Source organism: Triturus cristatus, chromosome 9, assembly GCF_964204655.1.
Source record: "Triturus cristatus chromosome 9, aTriCri1.1, whole genome shotgun sequence".
Lineage (NCBI taxonomy): Eukaryota > Metazoa > Chordata > Amphibia > Caudata > Salamandridae > Triturus > Triturus cristatus.
This window is the reverse complement of record NC_140592.1, coordinates 179771111-179790115: the sequence shown is the minus strand read 5'-3', so window position 1 is coordinate 179790115 and position 19005 is coordinate 179771111. Positions and strand designations below refer to the sequence as shown.

At 49.9% G+C, this 19005-nt stretch overlaps 1 protein-coding gene across 1 annotated transcript in view; it reads right to left on the bottom strand.

Moving 5' to 3' along the window:
• ADAMTS9 (ADAM metallopeptidase with thrombospondin type 1 motif 9) overlaps positions 1 to 19005 on the bottom strand; it is an 876266-nt gene that overhangs the window by 498918 nt on the left and 358343 nt on the right. Inside the window, exons 13-14 of the mRNA XM_085624697.1 lie at positions 10834 to 11015; positions 10612 to 10748 (exon numbers count right to left, since the gene is read on the bottom strand). Coding sequence (XP_085480823.1) covers positions 10612 to 10748; positions 10834 to 11015 — 319 coding nt within the window. The remainder of the gene's footprint in view (positions 1 to 10611; positions 10749 to 10833; positions 11016 to 19005) is intronic.

Genomic DNA, 19005 nt, shown 5'->3' with positions numbered 1-19005 from the left:
TGCACAAGCTAATGATAGAACCTTATTTAATGCCTGGGAACAAGCACACCAAAACCAAGACATCCAGACTCCCACCTATCCCTTTTTCTTTATCAAGGAAGGGTTGCTGTATCGCAAGGGCACTGTAGAAGACCCGCCCCAACTACTAGTCCCCATGACTTTTAGGGAGAAAATATAATTTTTCTCTCACCCCCACCTCACAGCAGGGCACACAGGGGCTGAAAATTCCACGCAAAACTAATTGCGACACTTTTATTGGCCTGGGGTCTACCGGGACATCAAAACCCACTTTTAAACCTGTGAGGTATGCCAGAAGAAAAACACACGCCGACTCCCGGCAGTCCCCTTACAACCTTTGCCTATAATAGGTAACCCATTTGAGAGGGTGGGGATGGACTTAATATGTCCCCTACCAAAAACACAAAAAGGGAACCAGTATGCTCAGTTAATTGTAGACTATGCAACAAGGTGCCCAGAGGCTTCCCCCTTAAGGCCCCGAACCACTCGTAACATCACAGACAGGCTCATAGAGCTCTTTTCCAGGGTAGGCTTCCCGAAGGCAATGTTAACAGACCAGGTCACCCCGTTCGTCTCTCGCCTTATGAAGGAAGTCTGTCGCACCTTGGGCCTCCGACATATTAGGACTTCTGTGTATCATCCTCAAACAGATGGCCTCATCGAGAGGTACAATGGGACTCTGAAGACCACGCTGAAGAAAATGCTCGCAGTCGAGGGAAAGGAATGGGACCGCCTCTTACCCCTAGACCTCTACCTAATCCGATTCCAAGTCCAGAGTAGTCTGGGCTGTTCGTCTTTTTAAATGCTTTACGGGAGACAACCAAGATAGTTGATCGAAACGACGAAGCGTGGGAGAAGGAACAACTAGACAAAACCCGAGGGGTGTTGGACTATACCCAGTAAATCAAGATGAAGATAGGGAAGCTGAGAGACCTGGCCTATTCCCATTTAGAACGTAGTAGAGACAAAAATCCTTTTACAACAGAGGATAGAAATGGAGGACTTTGTCCCTGGACGACTGGGTCCTGGATCTTCTTCCCTCCTCCACGAAAAAGTTTCAATCAGAATGGATGGGTCCCTACAAGATCGTGGGGACCATAGGAAGAACAACATACCAGGCGCAGATAACACCCACCCGAAAACAATCGTACCACATAAACCTTCTACAGAAGTGGCTAGGCCCTGAACCCAAATCCGCACATCTAACCTTGCCCTCTGCCTCACCCGGTCTAACCACGTAAGACCAACACATTGTCAACGATGACCTGTTAGAAGGAGAGAGGTCCGCCCTCTTCGAAGTCTTGGCCCCCTTTTCTTCCCTGTTCTCCGATAACCCCAGAAAGACAACCTTGGCCGAGCATTGCATAGAGACACTTGTGGGAAAGATTATAAAACAAAGACCGTACAGGATCCCGGCCGCAAAAAGGCGGCCGTCAAGAAGGAAGTACAGGACATGCTGAAACTTGGGGTGATTAGACCATCAAAAAGCTAGTGGTCGGAGGAGGAGCCTAGCGCGCACCCAAGATGGCCGCGTAGGTGCGAGGCTCCCGAGGACCTCCGCGACCTCCTGTATAAATCCTGACGGAATCCTGTCCTAGATGAGGGGACTGTGTTTGTGAACCCGAGTTGAGGTGACGCCCGTTTTCCGTTTTCAATTCGGACTCCGGACACCGGCGGGAGCACCGATTAAGGTTTGCGGCCTTCTCCACGCCGGCCCCCCGTACTGGAGTTGTGGGGCGATCCGGCGACAAAGTGAATAACAGCGGCGGGCAAGGCTGGGCGACTCGCGCACCCCGCACTTTCACTTTCGCTTTTGCGCCCTCCTTGCTGCCAGGCGAGGTAGGGTCGCGAAGCGGTGTGCGGTGGTGTGGCCTCGTTGGGGTGCCCTGCCGGCCCGCCGGCTGCGGTCCGTCCTGCGGAGCGGTGGTCGCCCCCCCCCAGAGCCCTTGAACGGGATTGTCTACCCCCTTTTTGAGGAGATTGGCTCGATTTGGGGACCGCGACCATGGCCACAAAACAAGATGGCGACCGGGCTAAGGTGAAGTCGACCCGTCGTGGCGCGGCCCATCAATCCAACAACATGGACCGCTACACCCTCCAGAAGGGATCTCCAGAGGCGCTGCGTAGGTCCCCTACGGGCCCGACTGATGCTCCTGCTCTGCCCACGGACCTGACCCTTCGAGACGTCATGGGCGCCATCGCCGAGATGAAGGCCTCGGTGGACCAGCGCTTTGACACTCTGGCGCAGAAGATCGACTCGGTCCTCGTGGACGTGGGCCTCGTGAGAGCCGATCTGTCAAAAACAAATGACCGGGTCGATTCTTTGGCCCACTCTACCTCGGGCCTCACATCTGACGTGGCGGCCCTCCAACAGGAGGTGCGCAGGCTTGGCCAGGCGAGCGCCCTGATGCATCGTCGACTGGAGGATTCCGAGGGTCGGGCCCGGAGAAACAACGTCCGCATTATCGGGGTGCCGGAGGGACGCGAGGCAGAGGCAGCGGATCTGTTTGTGGAGGACTTGGTCCTCACCCATCTCCAGCCTCGGGGGCTGAGTAAATTCTTTGCAGTGGAACGTGCCCACAGGGTCCCCGGGGGTAGGCCTAAGGCCGGAGCCCCTCCGAGGCCTCTCATCGCCCGGATTTTCAATTTTCGGGACAGGGACGCTATCCTGCAGACTTCCAGGCTACAAGGGCCGGTCAGACTTGACAATATGGATATAAATTTCTATCCTGACTTTACTCCGGCGGTCCAAAAACAGAGACTGAGCTTTCTCGGTGTCAAACGTCGCCTACGGGACCTGAATCTCAAATATGCGATGCTTTTTCCGGCTAAGCTGAGGGTGGAGGTGGATGGCCGCACGCACTTTTTTGATCGTCCTGAGGCGGCCGGGGACTGGCTGGACACTTTGCCCGGAGATCGGGGCCGGGGGGGTGGGGGGGGAGCGGTTGGTGGGGAGGGCCCGCCGGATCAGGACTGAGGGACTAATGGTAGGCCTTGCTCTGGCCTGTGTTATTGTCACCATTGACTGTTAGGGTAAGTTCCCCTCCTGTGGAGGTCGTGTGGGGTCTCTTGGGGGATCTCCCTCCTCCTCTGGGGGACTAGTTAGTTTTCTTTCTATGGGGCGACAGGCACACTGCACTTTGGGGGGGCTGTTTGGGCTCATGCAGGGGTGCAGGGTGGGGGGAGTTCTGTTGGGATGGGTGGGTTGGGGTGGGGTGTGGTTCGTTTCTACCGCAAGGCAAACCCTTCATTGTATTGGTGTTTTTGAGATGCTCTCGGGGGGACAAATGATGGCTTCTGTATGTGATGGGGGGTAGGGACCTGACTTTGTTGTCCTGGAACGTTAACGGACTGGGTGATAGGATTAAGCGGGGTGTGGTCCTGCAATATTTGAAACGGATTTTGCCTGATGTGGTCTTTTTGCAGGAGACACACCTCATTGGTAACTCCTTTTGTGCCATGAATCGACGTGGCTATCGTTTGGTGGCCCACTCGGGCTTCACATCGGGCTCACGAGGGGTGGGCATTATGGTCAAGACCTCGCTCCCGCTAGAAATAGACGAGGTGCGCCATGATGAGAGGGGACGCTACACTGTCTTGGTGGGGAGAATGGAGGGCAAAGTAGTCGTCTTTGTCTCAGTGTACGTCCCACCGGGGTTACAGTCCACCACCTTTGCGGACCTGGGACGCCTCCTGCTTGACCTTCCGGGGGGGCTTCTGGTGGTTGGGGGGGGACTTCAATGCGGTGGCCTCTGGGACTATGGATCGCTATCCCCCTAGGGACCTCCCCCGGGCACAAGCGTGGCTGTCTGGCCTTTTGGACACACTGGGATTGGTGGACTGTTGGCGTCTAAAGCATCCCACTCAGCTGCAATACACCTTCCATTCGGGGGCCCATGGTAGCCTTTCGCGGCTTGATCATGTCCTTGTCCCTGCGGCCTATGCCGGGAGAGTGGGGGAGGTGCGCCATCTGGCGCGGGGTATTTCAGATCATTCCCCACTCCTGTTGCACCTTGATGTCTTCCCGAGGGGGGAGGGCAGGGTAGCTCCAATCAATGCCTGGTACCTGCGCGACCCCACTATTCGTGCTGACTTGATTAAATCCTTGCAACGGTATTTTGAGGAGAACGTGGGGTCTGTCCCGTCGGCCATCTCCCTGTGGGAGGCTTTCAAGACAGTGCTTAGAGGGGAGGCCCTCTCCTTTATTTCCCATGCCCGGAGGCGCGCACTGGAGGAGGTGACCCGGGTGGAGGCCGAAATTACTGAACTGGAGGGTGATCTGGAGAGTGGGGTGACTGACGCTGCGCTGCACGTTCTACACCTTAAGCAGGCGGCCTATAGGTCCCTCGTCACGGAGGCGGCCAGGGGCCTCAGCAGAGAGCAACAGGGGCGATTGTATGATGTGGGTGATAAGGCTGGCAAGTTGATTGCGTGGTTGGATAAGAAGGAGAGAGCTAGTCGTGTGGTCCCGCTGATTGAGAGAATGGATGGTGTACGTGTTACTGAGCCGGAAGGCATTGTCTCTTGCTTCGCGGATTGTTTCCGCGAGGTATATTCCCCGGTTTCTCCCTGCCCGGAGGAGGATTCCCATGCCCTGCTGCGTGACATCGCGCTGCCCTCCCTCTCAATGGAGGACAGGGAGTTGATGGATGCTGCCCCCACCTCGGACGAAATTGCCCTCGCCATCCGCTCGGTCGCTTCTGGCAAGGCCATGGGCCCGAACGGCATTCCTATCGAGTTGTATAAACTGCGACCGGATGTACTGGCACCCCACCTCCGCGCAATGTTCCTTGCGGCCCACTCGCGGGGCTCCCTCCCGCCGGACCAGCGTCTGGCTACCATCGTGGTTATCCACAAGGAGGGGAGACCGCGAGACCGGGTTACATCCTACCGGCCTATCTCGCTCTTGAACGCGGAGCCTAAAATCCTCGCCAAGGTGCTCGCCAACCGGCTGGTCGGCGTGGTGGGCGATTTGGTCCACCAAGACCAGTCCGGCTTTGTTCCCCATCGCAATACGGCCCTTAATCTGCGGCGCTTGCACGGGGTGCTCGCGCGTGTTCCGTTCGTGCGGGAGCCGGCCATCTTGGCGTCCTTGGACGCCACCATGGCGTTCGACACGCTCGAATGGCCCTACATCTGGGCGATGCTGGCGAAATTTGGATTTGGCCCGGGATTCATCAGTTGGGTCAAATTGTTGTACTCGGACCCATTGGCACAGGTGGTGGTGAATGGTCGAGTCTCGGCCCCATTCGTGCTGGGACGGGGCACGCGACAGGGTTGTCCACTGTCGCCGCTCCTTTTTGCACTGGCCTTGGAACCCTTGGCTGAGTGGCTGCGGTGGCACCCTTCTATCCGAGGTCTCCGTTGGACCCCCGAGTATGAGGACCGCGTGTCCCTCTACGCTGACGATATCCTTTTGTATTTAGCCTCCCCGCGCAAATCACTGATTGTCCTGGTCGATGTTCTGCGCTCCTTTGGCCGTAATTCAGGCCTTGTCATCAACTGGGCTAAATCCTGTGTCTATGTGCTTTCCGGGGAGGCTCCTGTCCTCCCTCGGGGCTGTCCGATCCAGATTGCCTCGCAGGGATTTCGATACCTGGGGGTCTATATTACGCTGGACCCGGTGGCCCGCTACGAGCGAAATTTGCTTCCCCCCCTCCAGCGCTTGAAGGAGGACGTCGCGCGCTGGCGGCGCTTGCCGCTTTCGCCGCTCGGCCGGGCGGCATTGTTCAAGATGATGTCATTGCCGCGCTTTCTGTACGCTCTCCAGAACACTATGGACTTGGTCCCGGCGCGCTACTTCCGTGAGGTGGAAAGCTTACAGCGCCGTCTGTTTTGGGACGGGAGGCCGCGTATAGCCCTGGCAAAATTGACGCTCCCGTGGTACGACGGAGGGATTGCCCTCCCGGATATTAAGCGGTATTACTGGGCCTCCCAGTTAGCTGCAATTAATCACGGCTTTTACGGGCCCGCCCTAAACCCGGCATTTGAAATGGACAAAATGCTCCTGCCCGGTGGCGACTACAATCGAGCGCTCTACACTAGCGTGCCCGATTCCCGCTTGACGGGACCCACGCGTGTCATGGTGCGAGTATGGCACGCGGCTAATGCAGCTATGGGATGGAAGGACCGTTTGACCCGGGCGTCACCGTTGTATGCGTCGGAGAGGCTGGGCTCTTTGTGGACCTCGAAGGGCTTCGAGAGGTGGGACATGATAGGCATCAGTACAGTGGGAGATCTCTGGACGAGGGGAGGATTCAAAACATTCGAGACGCTGCAGGCGGAGTTTCAGCTGCAGGGCAGTGAATACTTTCGCTACCTGCAGGTCCGTCACGCACTGGGTTCCGTCTTCCCAGACGTGGCTTCCATCCCGGAGTCCTCCCCCCTGGAGGATAGAGTGCTAGATGGCCACGTTCCGGACAGCACGATCTCCCTCATTTACAAGAAATTGATAAATGACCGCTCGGGCTTACTGACTGGCCTCCGCGAGGCTTGGGTTGCCGATGGGCTGGAGTTGGACGACGAGGACTGGATTTCCGCGGTGGCCTCTCCGAAGGAGGTGGCCATCCCGGCTCGCCTTCGTTTCGTCCAGCTTAAGATACTCCACCGGGTTTACATGACGGGGCCAAGGCTTCTGCGTATGGGTTATGCTGAGGATGGGTTGTGTAAGCGTGGGTGTGGTGCTTTGGCGACTTTTTTGCATATTTTGTGGGAATGCCCGAAGGTGGAGCGATTCTGGCGTGGTGTGCATGAGGTCCTGCGTCTGGTTACGCATGTCGCGCTGTTGCCTGAAGCGAGGAGATGCTTGCTGAATGTGTGGGAACCAACTGATTACTCGGTTCCGCAGACGCGATGGGTGACTCTGGGATATATGATAGCGAAGCGTGACATTGCTCAACTGTGGGGATCCCAGAGGCCCCCGGCGGTGTCGGCCTGGAAAGAACACATGGATTGGTGCATGTTCCGAGAAAAGGTGGTGTATGTGGCGCGGGGTAAGCCTGGGGCATGGGTGAAGATATGGGGCCCCTGGAACGCCTACCGCGGGGGTATTTGCGAGCCGCCGTTGCTGCCTCCCGCTTCACCAGCTCCATCCCCCTAGTTGACCCCCTCCCTCAGCCCCGGGCACATTGTTCTCCCAGTCCCGGATCTGTTTCCCTTCCCCTCTCTGGATTTCTTTGGATGGTTGGGGTTCCCCACTTGAGGAGCACGTGTCGTCATTTTCGATCGCGGGTTGCCTTGCGGGTGTGGTTTTATGTTGTTGTGTTGTATAAAACGAAACCGTATTGTGGGCTCAGAGTCATGTGGCCCACGTTGTTGATACCTCCTGCTTTATCGTCTCTGCAAAGCCAAGTGCCTCATTGTATGTATGTCATTTGCTTCTGTCACTTTAGCGGCCGGCCGGAAGGTTGTAGGCCCATACCTGTATATATTTGAGATTGCAATAAACGGTTTCAAAAAAAAAAAAAAAAAAAAAAGCTAGTGGTCGTCCCCAATCGTAATGGTTTCCAAGCCAGATGGATCTACACGATTCTGCATGGACTTCAGGACCCGGAATTCCATCTCTTCTTTTGATGCCTATCCTATCCCCTGGATAGATTAATTAATCGAAAAGCTGGGTGATGCCAGATATATAACTATGTAAGACCTGGCGAAGGGCTACTGGCAGGTACCCCTGCGTGAGGAAGATCGTAAGAAAACCGCTTTTTCCACCTCTGAGGGTCTCTATGAGTTTACAGTACTCCCCTTCCGCCTGCACGGAGCACCCGCCACAATTTAACGGATGATGAATACAGTACTCCAAGACCATCAAGCTTATTGATCTGCGTACCTTGATGACATAGTGATATTCAGCAGTACGTGGGGAGACCACCTGGAACATCTACAGACTGTCCTACAAGCCTTGGAACAGGCTGGATTTTACATCAACTCAAAGAAATCGCGTGTCGCGTACCAAAAAGTCAAATATCTGGGCTATGTGTTGGGACATGGAGCAATAGCCACCCAGACAGAGAAGGTGCAAGCCATTGCAGAGACCCCCTTCCCTAGCAATAAAAGAGAAATGAGGGCTGCTTTTCTGGGCTTGATAGGGTATTACCGCCGCTTCATCCCTCGATTCTCAGAAATAGCATCCCCACTAACAGACACCCTAGGCAACACGTGAGACCCGAAAGCCTGCTACACCCAACCAAACAGATGTTGGAAGCCTTCCAGACCCTAAAAAAATACATCACGATGAGCCTGGTGTTGTCGTCTCCTGATTTCAGTAAACCGTTCATACTGCACACTGATGCCTCGAATCATGGGGTGGGGGCCGTATTGTCCCAGCTCACAGATAATGGGGTAGAACAGCTGGTATTATACATAAGCAGGAAGCTATTCCCCAGAGAAATAAAGTACCCCACCATAGAGAAGGAATGTTTAGCTGTGAAATGGGCAATAGACAAACTTAGATATTACCTTGAGGGTCGTCCTTTTACACTATATACATACCATGCTCCTCTGCAATGGATGTGTAGGGACATGGCTCATAAGCAGAGGGTCCTTTGTTGGTTTTTGTCCCTGCAACCATTTGCATTTGAGGTGAAGCACCGGAAAGGGAGTGACAATGGAAATGCTGATTATCTATCCAGGGTCTTTCCTCTCCCCGATCGGGAGAAACCTGGTGGGGAGGGGTGTAACGAAGAGGGGTCGTCGGGGGCGGAAGACGAACCATATACTGACTGGTGGACTGTGACACCCCGCCTCGCACCTCTTGTCTCCTCACAGCAGGACGATTGGAATACGTCCCCCGCTCCCACGCCAGAGGCAACGGCATATTTTCAAAGCGGCGCCTTTAACTGGGGAAGCCCTCCTCGAGAAAACCGACACCCTGATGAGGTCCAATAAGGAGGAGAAACTCCCTGACGTCGGTGTGTGGAATCACCCGTGAGGAGGAAGGAGGAGGATCGGAGAACGCCACGGACGGAGGAGGAAGAAAGTTGTTGAAAAGAGAGGAGAGCCGCGTGGAGGAAACATCAGGAGTCCCGAGAAAGCCAGGAGTCCACCGGTCCAACGCTTCGGCCAGCCATGCTCCCGGAGGAAAGTGGCTAACACAGGTACGGGAACGGTTTTCAAGTTGGGTCGGGAGGAGTGAGAACCCTGTGGAGTAAACCAGGTCCCTCGTTTGCATTCCTGCTTGCACCCTGCCCTGAGCACCTTCACACTTTCCTCTAGACGTGCGTCACGGTTTTGCGGAGTTCCTTCAATCCCCTCCCTTTACCAGCAACAGTGCAGCACCCTTACCCCGTTCTTCTTGTTTTTTTTCTTGCCCGAATCCTGGGAGCCCACCTCGCCTGCGACACGTAGAAGAACCACAGTACGGAGACGAGTTTTGGACGCCGAATTCAAGACTGCCACCCCTACCTTCTAAGTTGATAGACTGGCTTCACGTAGGAGATGTGTTCTGGTAGCAATAAAACCTACTTTACCCCTACATAGCTTCCGACCCCTTATTTCCGCCCGCAACATTGTAGTAATCTTCATGTTTTCAAAATTGAAATAGACTTGTGAAGTTTGCCTGATTTTCTAACTCTCCGTGCACACACACTGTATAATATGTGTGCCCTGTGCAAACACGGGGGTGAGAAAAAAGTCTGATTTACATACTATCGGTATTTTCCTTAAGTAAACCATTGTATTGGGTTTCTCATGCAGCAGGAGAAAGAGGTGTTCCTATGACAAATGCTTACCGCTATGATACATAATGGAAGTGGTCTGTTGGTAGGCGACATACTTTTCACAAATTGCCATTGGTTTGTGACTGTGCTTGCAGTTGCATGACATTCCTACACATCAAGTGGTTCAGTAGCCTCGTTCACTATCACATTCACAGTGGTCACAATTGTGGTGCTGAGATTGTAAACAGACACAGCCCTGCCAGGTGTTTTACAAATGCAAACCAACAACGTAATACAACACTGGGTTTGCCCTGGGGAAATACTTCGATTCTTAATGCACTGACTGTCCAATCTAACCTCACCAATGCAGTCGGTAGTTGAGGTTCTTTCACAGATACACAGAGAGCGTGATCAGCCTATACAAACGTTAGCCTCATAATGCTTCAAAAATTAAATATCTGCATCCAGAAAAGGCACTAATCTGTCTGCCAGCCCGTTTCACTGTCATATAATGAATATATCAGGAGACATCCACGACCTAATGAATTAAAAATGATTAGATGATCTTTCAAAACTAAAACCTACAGAACAAACGCTCACTAGCGTTTAGAGGGGAGTGGGCAGCAGTTTGCCCTCACAGAAAAAATATTTGACATCACGTCCATGTAGTCCAAATGACTGCGGAAGTGGGGATTAAACAAACAGCATCTTGGACGCACGTGCCCATTGCTACTTGTTATGCGCAATAGAGTAATAAAGCGCTTTGCATCTTGCTATCTTGAGGGGTATCTATGTGCTGTCAGGGTCACTTACTGGTTGCTAGGGGATGCTCTAAAAAAATACATATAACAAAACACAACGGAGAAAATAAAGACAAAGCTGTACACAACATCAAACGTCAGGCTTCATTGTAATAAATCCATAAATGAAGGTTTACCCGACACAGTCCTTGAACGCATATATCGTTTGTGTCTGGGCCGCAAGGAGTGCCATCCACAACTCGGTCCCTGAGCTGGTAGTAGGCGGTACTTCCCGCTACTCGACAAAAAAGCTTGCATCTGTCTTTCATTAGGACTGTAATGACAAACACAAGATTGTTACTCCTTCTATTTCCCAACACAGCGATAAACCATGTGCATTCTCTTCCTAAATGACTTACTTCCACTGTACTTTGGAACCCAGCGGACATTTGGAGGTAGACCGTTAATGTTAAAATGCTTCCCATCAAAGTCGGCACACTGCTCTTCTCGGAAGTCTTTTTTTTGCTTGGAGCACGGTTCAGTGTTGCAGGATTTAAATTTCATCCTCCGACCCACGCAATATTTGCCACCATTTCTAGGCCTATGTAAATACAACAATATATTACACTACATGAGAAAACATCAATAATGTATTTTGCTCTTTTGTATAATATATAAAGGCTTTGCGAAATAACAATGTGTTTGTTAATATGTTTGGATGCAATTCGTGTTTGGAAGAATCAATATTAACAATCTGCAGACAAGAGTGTTTTACAAAGCATTTCGCTGCATGTGCATACATAAGCGTCTTAATCAAGGGCGAATGTAGAAGAAGGCAGTGTAAAACAAGACATTGCCAATGCCAGCCCTTTTAGTTCTTGCACGGCGATAGGGCTTTCTCAAACCCAGTAAAACATAGAGAAGTGTTACTACATCGGAATCCAAGGTACAAGGTTCACACAGGCAGCAGCAGCAGTACAAAATTCCAACACAGGACGCAGGTGGTAGTATATGTGTGTGGTGGAGCCTGAATGTCCTTGTGAAGTTGCCTGATTGTGTGTGATGGTGTATGTCTGAGCCTGATGATGTGTATATGATGTTGCAAGGCGTATTGTATCGTGTGAAAGTATAGAGTTGGTAAAATTGTGGTGGTGTGTATGCAGCATAATATGTGGGCTGGTATGATGGTGAATGAATTGTTTAAGAGTGTGTGTACGATTAGGTAATGCATGTATGTGACAGTGATGTGGGCTGTGCTGGTTTGTGTTGGTACACAGCGCAGTGTGCCCTACGGTTGGCTCAGTCGAGCACCCTATCCACCACCCAGCATCAGAAGGGTTCCTAGTCTGCGCCTTCCTCTCCAAAGTAATGCACCCCGAGCTCCATATAAAATGTTTTTTGTTTGAGCATCTCAGTATTCTTCAGCGTAACTGTACCTGTATTGGTTCGAGGTCTCAACTGAGGCCTTAGTATAGGGCATAATGAATGGTACACCCTTAGGCAGCGAACTACTGCGCACCATGATGGATAAATGTAGAGCAACATGCTAGTTTGGCAGGAAACTTGTGATGAATGGGAGATAGAGACAGGAGAACAGCTAAAGAGGTTAGATGTTCCAAAGAGGAGAGCAGAGTGGAGAGGGACTAAGATCAGGAGACTAAGATAGAGCAAAAATTGCATAATTCTGAAGAGACTGTGGGCGTACTTCTGTAATAGTGCTCTACTTTTCTTAGGCGAGCATGGTGCAAGCACTGGCAAGGGATATCTGATTCACACACCATACCAAGTTCATAGCCCCTACATAGGGCAACATGCTCCATTTGTATGCGACTTTTAGAGTCGGACGTAAAGTTTGGCAGATGGGTTATCCCATCAACAAGAAGATAGATATCCTGTTTTCGTTATTACAAGTGCATTATATGCTATAGTACTTATAGTAAGGCAGATAGGATATCCGTCATGCTTGTGACGGAATAACCTGTACGCAAAACTTTATATCAAGCCCCAAGTTCTTGAATCTTGGAGGTGACAGTGCCAAAGGGATATTTGGAAGAGGTGTTAGTTTGGAAGAGAGACATCTCTACTAGCAAAGAGAAAAGTTACTGGGGAGGAAGTTGGTATAGACGGATTTGGGGTGGTTTGGCGCCTATTTAAAATTGGCTGGAATACATTTTGCGGGAAAAAGCCTCTTTATGAATTATCATGCCCATTTTTTTGGGCGGTTCCTATTGGTTTTTTGACTCTGTGCATGTACTCTGGTAATTAAAACATGTCGGAATCGGCTAGTCTCCCAAATGGCATATTTAACTTACTTGTAAGATCCTAGTATATGGTTCAAAGTGCACCCGCAAGTTAATTGTCACAAGTGGACTGCTGCACACACTGTGCCACCAATAAAGTGAGAGTAGGACTTCTACTGGAGCCTGTCTGTGAAGTTTTAAACTGCAAATTAGATGGATTTGTACTATTTTACAAAATGTTCTTCAAAAAAATCCCCTTTTGCCTGTCTAAAGCATATAGCCCCTCTGATGAGGTGTGAATTTGGTTTCATAGTGGAGACAAAGGGCTTAGATGTGGGGCAATGTTCTGTTCCTCTTACAGGATGACCATCTCGGGTAATGCCCTTAACTTAATTCACTTAATGAGGCCTACCCTGTCACAGGCAGATGTAGCTGGGCCTGCCCCTCCTTTGTCCCACTTGTCAGACAGGTACCAATACCAGTGAGAGATGAGCAACCCCAGAAACTGTTTTGATTGATCACAGCAGAGTTATTGCTCATTTCCCTGGCCACACCTTTTGGGTCTGCACATGATCTCTGCCCAGGGAAAGAAAGGTTCTGCCATGTTGGATTTTGGTTGAAAGGAGCACTGTGGGACTATCTGCAGTAGGGCACACAGGGCCTGCTGCAAAAGTGGGCAGGGCAACCTGTAGGAACTGTCCCCCTATTGGTCAGGAAGGGGCCAGGATTATTTGTTTGGAGAACCGCTGAGGACCAGCCATTCCACCTAGGGTGCATCGCTGGTGGGTCTGACTTTTCTGCATCTCCCGTTTCATTCTTCTCCACAGCAGCAATCTATTTCAGTGGGACCGAAGCTGACTGGTATCAGACGACAATGGGCTCTTCCCAGTTATAGGCCGCATCTTTGCCCCGCTGTGGAAATCTGACTTCAAGAAAAGAGTCTAAGTCTGGTGGTAGAAACCTTCACCAAGCCCTAAATCTAGCAGCATCTGATCAACATCAACGACTTTCTGGGTGCAAACTTCAGACTTTTCCTGCTTGGAGCTTATCCCTCCTTCGTCGACGGGTTCACTAAGACCTCATCCTTTCATCAAGCTGTCATTGATGAGCCTGTCTTTGGATTTAGACTGCAATTTTGCCCAGCAGAGGACTCTCACTTCTCTGAAAAGTACAACCTGTGTATCCAACGCATGTTCCAACGCAGTTGCCATAAACTTTACCCTTGTCTCAATCTGGTGCTACCAGTTGCCCGTGATTGACGCTTTGCACTTTAGGCGTTATTTTTATTAAAAAATTTCAAAATTCATATCTCCGTTTCCCCTACTGGAGTTTTGTTGTTGAGGTGCCATTTTGTTTATTAAATAATTCTGCATGTTTATAAAACAGAGAGGGATTTTTATTGTTGTGTTTCTGACGTTTCAACTGTTTTATCTTAAGTTAAGCCATGGTTACCAGGGTATGAGTTTAGGTTGAAATTACTGAAAACTTTACTATACCTAACAAGAACAATTACATTATTACTTATGGTGGATTACCATCCACTCCAACTAATAATCTATCCATGGGTAAGAAGCCATGCTGATGCTTGTGTTTGGTTTTCTTTAATCAATAAACTTTTGAGGTATTTAGCAACTTTGGAAGGGTATTTATGGATTTATGCTCTGAAGATCAATATTCACTATTGAATGAAATGAAAATAAAATGTATAAAGTGTGACAATCACCCTGGGGTATCTAGGTGCTAAGCAGATACTGACAGGCTAGAAAGATCCAGAAAATGCCAGAATTATTTGGTAATAAGCCAAGTTTTTAGTTTCTTCCGGAACTCCAATAGATTTGTCTTAAGTTTTAGTTCTGCCGAGAGTGAGTTCCACAGTCTCGATGTGCATGAAATGAAACCTCTCCCACCCCAGTTAGCTTTCTTAAATATGAGGATTACAAGATTTCCACTTGTGAATGGGCACAGGGAGCGTGCTGGGATATAGCGTTGAAAAAGCTGTACCAAGTTGTCCGGGCCGACAGATTGTTGTGCCCTGAAGGCAATGAAGAGTGCCTTAAACTGAATGTGTTTATCTATGGGTAGCCCCTGTAGTTGGATCAATGCTTGAGAAGCAGATTTATGTTTCGGAATGCCCAGCAGTCCTGGCTGCAGCATTCTGTAGCATTTGTAACTTATGAAAAAAACACTTTTGAATATTAATAAGGAGTGCATTATCATAATCTACTTTGGAAGAGATGAGAGTCGTAACTACCTTCTTCTGCAGGCTCGATGGAATGAAAGGCAGCACTTTCCTTAGAGTTTTCAGAATGAAGAAACACGAAGAGGTGATGTGATTTATTTGTCCTTCAAAAGATAACTTGGTATGAATAATCACCCCAAGATTTTTGCTTTGTCACTAGGGGTATGCAAAGTCCCTAGTTCCTGGGGCCTCCGGTTGTTTGACCAGAAAGTGGGATTGTTACCATACAATAGGACCTCAGTCTTTGGGGAGTTTAATTTCAAGCAATTGCTGCTCATCCACGTCCTAATATGAAGCATACACTCGTGAAACTGAGCTGCCGTAGCTCCGGGATTATCAGTGACAGATACAACAATCTTCTTATCGTCCGCATAAGAGACTAAAGTGAAGCCAAATGATCTAATTAAAAGCTGCAAGTGGGGTAACAAAGATTGAATAAAATGGGGCTCAGAGATGAGCCCCGAGGGACCCCACAGGGCAATGAAAAGGCTGGGGAGGTAAAATCACCAAAAGAGACCGTCTAAATGCAGTCAGCCAGAAAATAAGTAATAAACTTAAGAACGTTGTCTTTGATCCCAAATGATTCAAGGCGATCAATTAGAAGAGTCTGGTTGACCGTATCAAATTCGGCTGAAAGATCTAAAAGGATCAGAGACCCATTTTCCCCACTGTCTTTTGTCTGCCTGATTTCTTCCGTCACTGTAATTAGCGTCAGCTCTGTACTATGGTGACTTACAAAACTGAACTGTGTAGAGGCCAGACTCTTGGTTTTGTCTAGAAAGGTGGTCATTTCCTTGATGACGATTTTTTTGACCAATTTAGCAGGAAATGATTGTCGAGTTATTGGTCTATAATTGTTAGGGTCACCGGTGTCTAAGTTAGTCTTTTTTAAAAATGGCAGAATAGACCCTACCTTCAAGTCTTCTGGAAAATACCCCGCTTCAAAAAGGTTGTTAAAAATGGCAGTGAGGTGTATGGCTATCACCTCTGGGACCAAATGAATTGTTCTGGATGGGCATGTGTCTTGTGGTTAACCCGATTTAATCTGCATCAGTGTCCTTTGCGTCTGATCAACCGTCAAAGGACCGAAATGGGATGAGGTGTTGATATTGTGAGTGCCCTTCAGAGATCTACTATTCAAGTCAACAGTTTGACTCATATCTAAAAAGTATTCATCAACAGACTTAACTTTGTCTTGGAAATGGAGTGCTAATTTGTTGCAGAATTGGCAATTAATATTTGGTTTCTTAGGATCTGGAAGAATTCATGGGAAGAGTCCAGACTGAACTGCAAGGCCCTCCCTGGACCGGAAACAAGCATCCTGGGACCGGTTTCAGGCTATGTCACCCTTCTTCAGCCAGGCTAGCTTGAGTCCAGTGGCACAGTGAGCAAGGGACCCACATCTGGGCATACCTATCCCACTTAGGGCGAAAGATTTTACAGCAAACAAATGATGGACGGAATGCTGACAATGCAAACATTCTCCCCCAGACAAAAGATCTGGGTTACATCCATCGTTCTTTTGCCCACTATGCCACCCCAGTTTGGACCCAGCCATATGCAAATCAGTCTTGACCCTGTGCCCCATGGGAACAGTCCAGACTGAATTGCCAGGCCAGGCCCTTCCTGGACCGGAAACAAGCATCCTGGGACCGGTTTCAGGATATGTCACCATTCTTCAGCCAAGTAAGCTTGAATCCAGTGGCACAGTGAGCAAGGGACCCACGTCTGGCATATCCATCCCACTTAGGGCGAACATTTTTACAGCAAGCAAATGATGGACGGAATGCTGACAATGCAAACATTCTTCCCCAGTCAAAAGATCTGGGTTATATCCATCGTTCTTCTGCCCACTAAGTCACCCCATTTTGGACCCAGCCTTATGCAAATCAGTCTTTACCCAGTGCCCCATGGAAACAGTCCAGACTGAACTGCCAGGCCAGGCACTCCCTGGACCGGAAACAAGAATCCTGGGATCGGTTTCAGGGTATGTCACCCTTCTTCAGCCAGACTAGCTTGAATCCAATGACACAGTGAGCAAGGGACCCACGTCTGGGCATACTCATTCCACTTGAATCCATGCCACTGGAATCAAGCTATCCTGGCTGAAGAGGTGTGAAACCCCGAAACCGGTCCTAGGATGCTCGTTTCCAGTCCAGGAAGGACCTGGCCTGGCAGTTCGTGCTGGACTGCTCCCATTGGGCACAGGGTCAAGACGGATTTGCATATGGCTGGGTCCAAACTGGAATGGCATGGTGAGCAAAAAAAGGATGGATTTAGGCCCAGATCTCTGTACTGGGGTGAATGTATGACATTATTCTGCATTCTGTCCATCAATAGTTCTTTTTGCATTTGTCATCCGAGTGGGACGGGTATGCTCAGCCGCGAGTCCTGTGCTCTCCATGCCACTGGAATCAAGCTATCCTGGCTGAAGAGGGGTGAAACCCCGAAACCGGTCCAAGGATGCTTGTTTCCATTCCAGGGAGGACCTGGCCTGCTAGTTCGGGCTGGACTGTTCCCATTGGGGACAGGGTCAATACTGATTTGCATATGGCTGGGTCCAAACTGGAATGGCATGGTGAGCAAAAAAACGATGGATTTAGGCCCATATCTCTGTACTGGGGTGAATGTATGACATTGTTCTGCATTCTGTCCATCAATAGTTCTTTTTGCATTTGTCACCCGAGTGGGACGGGTATGCTCAGACGTGAGTCCCGTGCTCTCCATGCCACTGGAATCAAGCTATCCTGGCTGAAGAGGGGTGAAACCCCGAAACCGGTCCTAGGATGCTTGTTTCCAGTCCAGGGAGGACCTGGCCTGGCAGTTCGGGCTGGCCTGTTTTCATTGGGCACAGGGTCAAGACTGATTTGCATACTGGCTGGGTCCAAACTGGAATGGCATGGTGAGCAAAAAAACGATGGATTTAGGCTCAGATCTCTGTACTGGGGTGAATGTATGACATTGTTCTGCATTCTGTCCATCAATAGTTCTTTTTGCTTTTTTAATGGGCAGACGTGTCTAAATATCCTGACACCTGCGGGTAGAGCTGAGAGTAGAACTGGGTAAGATGTTAAATCTGCCCAGGTTTCAGTGATAAAAGCCAGGTCAATATTCTGGATTCCCATTGATCACTTTCATGCTTTTTTCAGTGACACACTGCAGGTGGATATGCCCAGAGTAGGTCCAGGGCTTACGGTGCAACAGGACTCAAGCCACACCCAACTGCAGAGGTTTTATTTTTTTTAACATACTTTATTAATGACCTTCATATCAAAGACGATGCAATGAAAATTACAAATAGACAGTCTTTTTGTACTTATAATGGAAACAACATATACGTTTAGTGAGGCTGCCGTATTTCCCCCTTATTATTGAACAGGAAACGAAGAATAAATGATCTCAGTAGACAACGTAAATATCAGATGATTGCAATCATGGCAGATAAATGTACATCACAAAGTAGTTATATTTCCATTTATCGTAAGAAAAAATAAAACAGGTTCAGCCAAGTCCCCGCCCTCCCTAACCCACCCACCCTGCTCCTGGTCGTTCGGTGTCTACGGTGTCTATTATAATCTAACAGGGGGATGCCAGTAGTGCCGTGCTGGGGGATCCGCAGTGAGCCTGGGGTACAAAGTACGGGTCTAAGTCCTGAAACCTACTATGAAAGAGTGACGCATGGACTCTGTGTGTTATGAGGTTGGGGTACCCCGTAGGGGTAATAAGTCTAGTGATCCAAACTCAAGCAGCATGGCCTCCCACTCCAGTGAAATGGGTTGTTTACGGAGCCCCCTCTCTTCTTCCCTCCGAAGGGCTGCACCTTCGGCCTTTCCCCACTGAATCATGTCATCTTGCCAGCTGGATACCGCTGGACATCTAGGGGATTTCCACCTCATGGTGAGAGCTCGAATCGCTAAAATGAGGGATAGGTCCACAAACCTCAGTCATACCTTCTGGACCTTCGCGCTTCTACGGAGGCCCATAAGGCAGGTCAGGGCGTCATCTGGCAAAGGGAGCTGTGTGACTTCGCTCAGGGATTACCACACTCCCTCCCAGTAGTCCCGGAGACATGGGCAGGACCACAGCATATGGAGAAAATCCGCCACGTCCCC